The sequence below is a fragment of the Penaeus japonicus genome, unplaced genomic scaffold (assembly GCF_977035675.1).
Source record: "Penaeus japonicus unplaced genomic scaffold, GWHDUDI00000001_assembly GWHDUDI00000005, whole genome shotgun sequence".
Classification (NCBI taxonomy): Eukaryota; Metazoa; Arthropoda; class Malacostraca; order Decapoda; family Penaeidae; genus Penaeus; species Penaeus japonicus.
Window position 1 is genome coordinate 38,818,716 of NW_028234407.1, and position 2,500 is coordinate 38,821,215.

General features: G+C 37.9%; 1 protein-coding gene across 1 annotated transcript in view; it reads right to left on the bottom strand.

Annotated features, from left to right (window-relative positions):
• LOC122251302 (tyrosine aminotransferase) overlaps positions 1-2,500 on the bottom strand; it is a 33,203-nt gene that overhangs the window by 20,032 nt on the left and 10,671 nt on the right. The window contains exons 2-3 of the mRNA XM_043013120.2: positions 1,787-1,891; positions 243-313 (exon numbers count right to left, since the gene is read on the bottom strand). Coding sequence (XP_042869054.2) covers positions 243-313; positions 1,787-1,891 — 176 coding nt within the window. The remainder of the gene's footprint in view (positions 1-242; positions 314-1,786; positions 1,892-2,500) is intronic.

A 2,500-nucleotide genomic window follows, 5' to 3' on the forward strand; every position in this document is an offset into this window, starting at 1 on the left:
GGTTACCATGATGATAACAATAAATATTATACTCATAGTAACATGTGATGATGATGATGATGATGATGATGATTATGATGATGATGATTATGATGATGATGATGATAATGATAATGATAATGATGATGATGATGAAGATGAAGAACTTAAAGATTACGATTTCGACACATTACTTTAAGTATTTAATTTACCAAATAAATAAATAAAAAAATCAAGTAATAAGAACAATGACCTTGATTTACCTTCGCTTCGAGTTCTACAACGCCGGGAACAGACACATACTTCGCCACAGCCTCTCTGGACTCGACGAAACCTGAAAATTCCAAATATTAAATTAATCAAATGCGGATTACATCTATGTATATATGAAGCCTTTTCTACCGGGTGAGATACGTTCTTTTTGTTGATACCTACAACTGAAATAAAACATGAAACGTAGAATATCTTCATAAATCGGAGTCTTCCTAAAGGCGGTCTCACTTTCTGTTTGTTTACAAAAGGAAAAGCTTTCTACCTAAATACCTATCTAACTTTATATTCATCTATCTATCGATTCATCTCACCCCTCTTCTATCTGACTGAAAAATAAATCCATGTTTAAATATAGCTCAAGCGCAAGTTATGTAGTAACGATAATAAATGCAAGACTAAGAACCTGTTTATACTGGTTCCAGGCGGTCAGAGGAACAGCCGGGCGAGATCACATCCACACAACCGCCTCCCCTTTTTTTATCCGGAAATCTGTGTACAGTAACTATTATATTTTTTATTTTGTTTTGGCTTTAGCTTTTTTGTGTTATCTTTTTCTTTTCCTTAGGGTTGATGTGTTTTTTGTTTTTTTTCGCCACTTAAATAATTATGAATGGTTGAAAAATTATCTCCTCTTTCGTGGCGCAATAGCTATTCCCGCGTTTTTTGTTTTTTCTTAGTGTTAATGTTGTTGTGTTTTCTTTCTTTTTATTAATTACTAGAACAACTGAATGGCTAAGATGTTCTACAATCAATCACTATAAAGCTTATGAATGACTGTAGACTTCAAGAGTGTTCTTTTTCACTAGAACAATTAGCAATGAAAAAAAGAGATGTACGAACTAAAAGGTTATATGACACATCGTCATTAAAACAACCATCAATCATTTAGCTCATGTATCATATCCACTTGCAAGCACTCATTACTGATCTATTGCATTGCATCCCATAATCAACCTAACATTAACGGACAAAATTCAACTGCACCATATTCGTGGCATGTTGATTTAGCAATGAATTCGAACTGTATGCTGCGGCGGGTTGAATCTTTAGTTAGAGGAAAAATGGATAGTCTCATGCCACCGAAATCGAGAGACGGATAGACAGACTAAGAGACAAACATATCAGAAATAAATTACGAATGGGAGGAGGACAGAGAGAGAGAGAGATAAGGCGCATTACCCAAACAAATAGCAACCACGCCATTGTATGCATTCTGACATCGTCCAAGCGCCAAAAATTCAAGACTTCAAAAGACAAAAAAAAAACTTGGAAAATACAAGTCGAAGTTCGGTGATAAAAAACAACACCGGGGAAGCTAATACGAGCAAAGTTTTCTTCACGTTAACTTTGCCATTTGTTCAAAACCCTTGGAGAAACTTGCGTTGCTATGCGAGACTCAGTAAGTTAAAAAGACGAAGGAGTTTACTCTTTAATAAAGTCAGGTATTTCGTTTATCTTTCGTGTGTGTTGAAATACTTGTTTGACACGGATTATCCTTTTCTTAATGAATATTCCTTTATGTAATTAGTCTCACCTGTACTCGGTCCGTATCCGTTGTATTTGCCGCTACGGATGGATGTGACTACGGCTTCGGTAATTTCTTCAGCGGGTTTAAGGTTTCCGAACACAGTAGGATCACCTGCAAGGAGAAAAAAAACAGATTTTGTTATTATTGTGATTTAAGAAACATATTCTTAGTAGACTAAAGACAGAAAAAAAGAAAAACTCATTCCATATTCGCTTTAGATTTTGTTAATTAATCATCTGTGGCTCAGGTGTGATCAGCATTGAATAAAAAGATATACACGTAAAAAGCGTCTAAGTTTCAAAAGAAGTCCGAATTGCGCTGACGCCAGGATGTCAGGAGGTGGCGTCAGGCAGAACTCCACCTCCCCCCCACTACCCTCACCCCCCTTACCCGACCCTTCAACCTTCTCCATCCTTAGAGTTGCTTTACGACTCCTCCCCCCCCCCATCTCCCCCCTACTATCACCACCTAGTTATTAACCTTCTCTCTCCTTCTTCTTTTTCTCTCGCTCTCTCTCTATCTATCTATCTATTAATATCTCTATCTCTCTCTCTCTCTATCTATCTATCTCTATCTCTCTCTCCCTCCCTCTCCTCTTCCCACTTTTCCTTCCCTTCCCTATATCCCTTCTCCCCTTCTTCTATCCTCGCCTCCTCTCCTCCTCCTCTCCTCTCTCCCTCCCCCCCTTCCCACTCCCCAACTTCCCCATAACCATCCCCT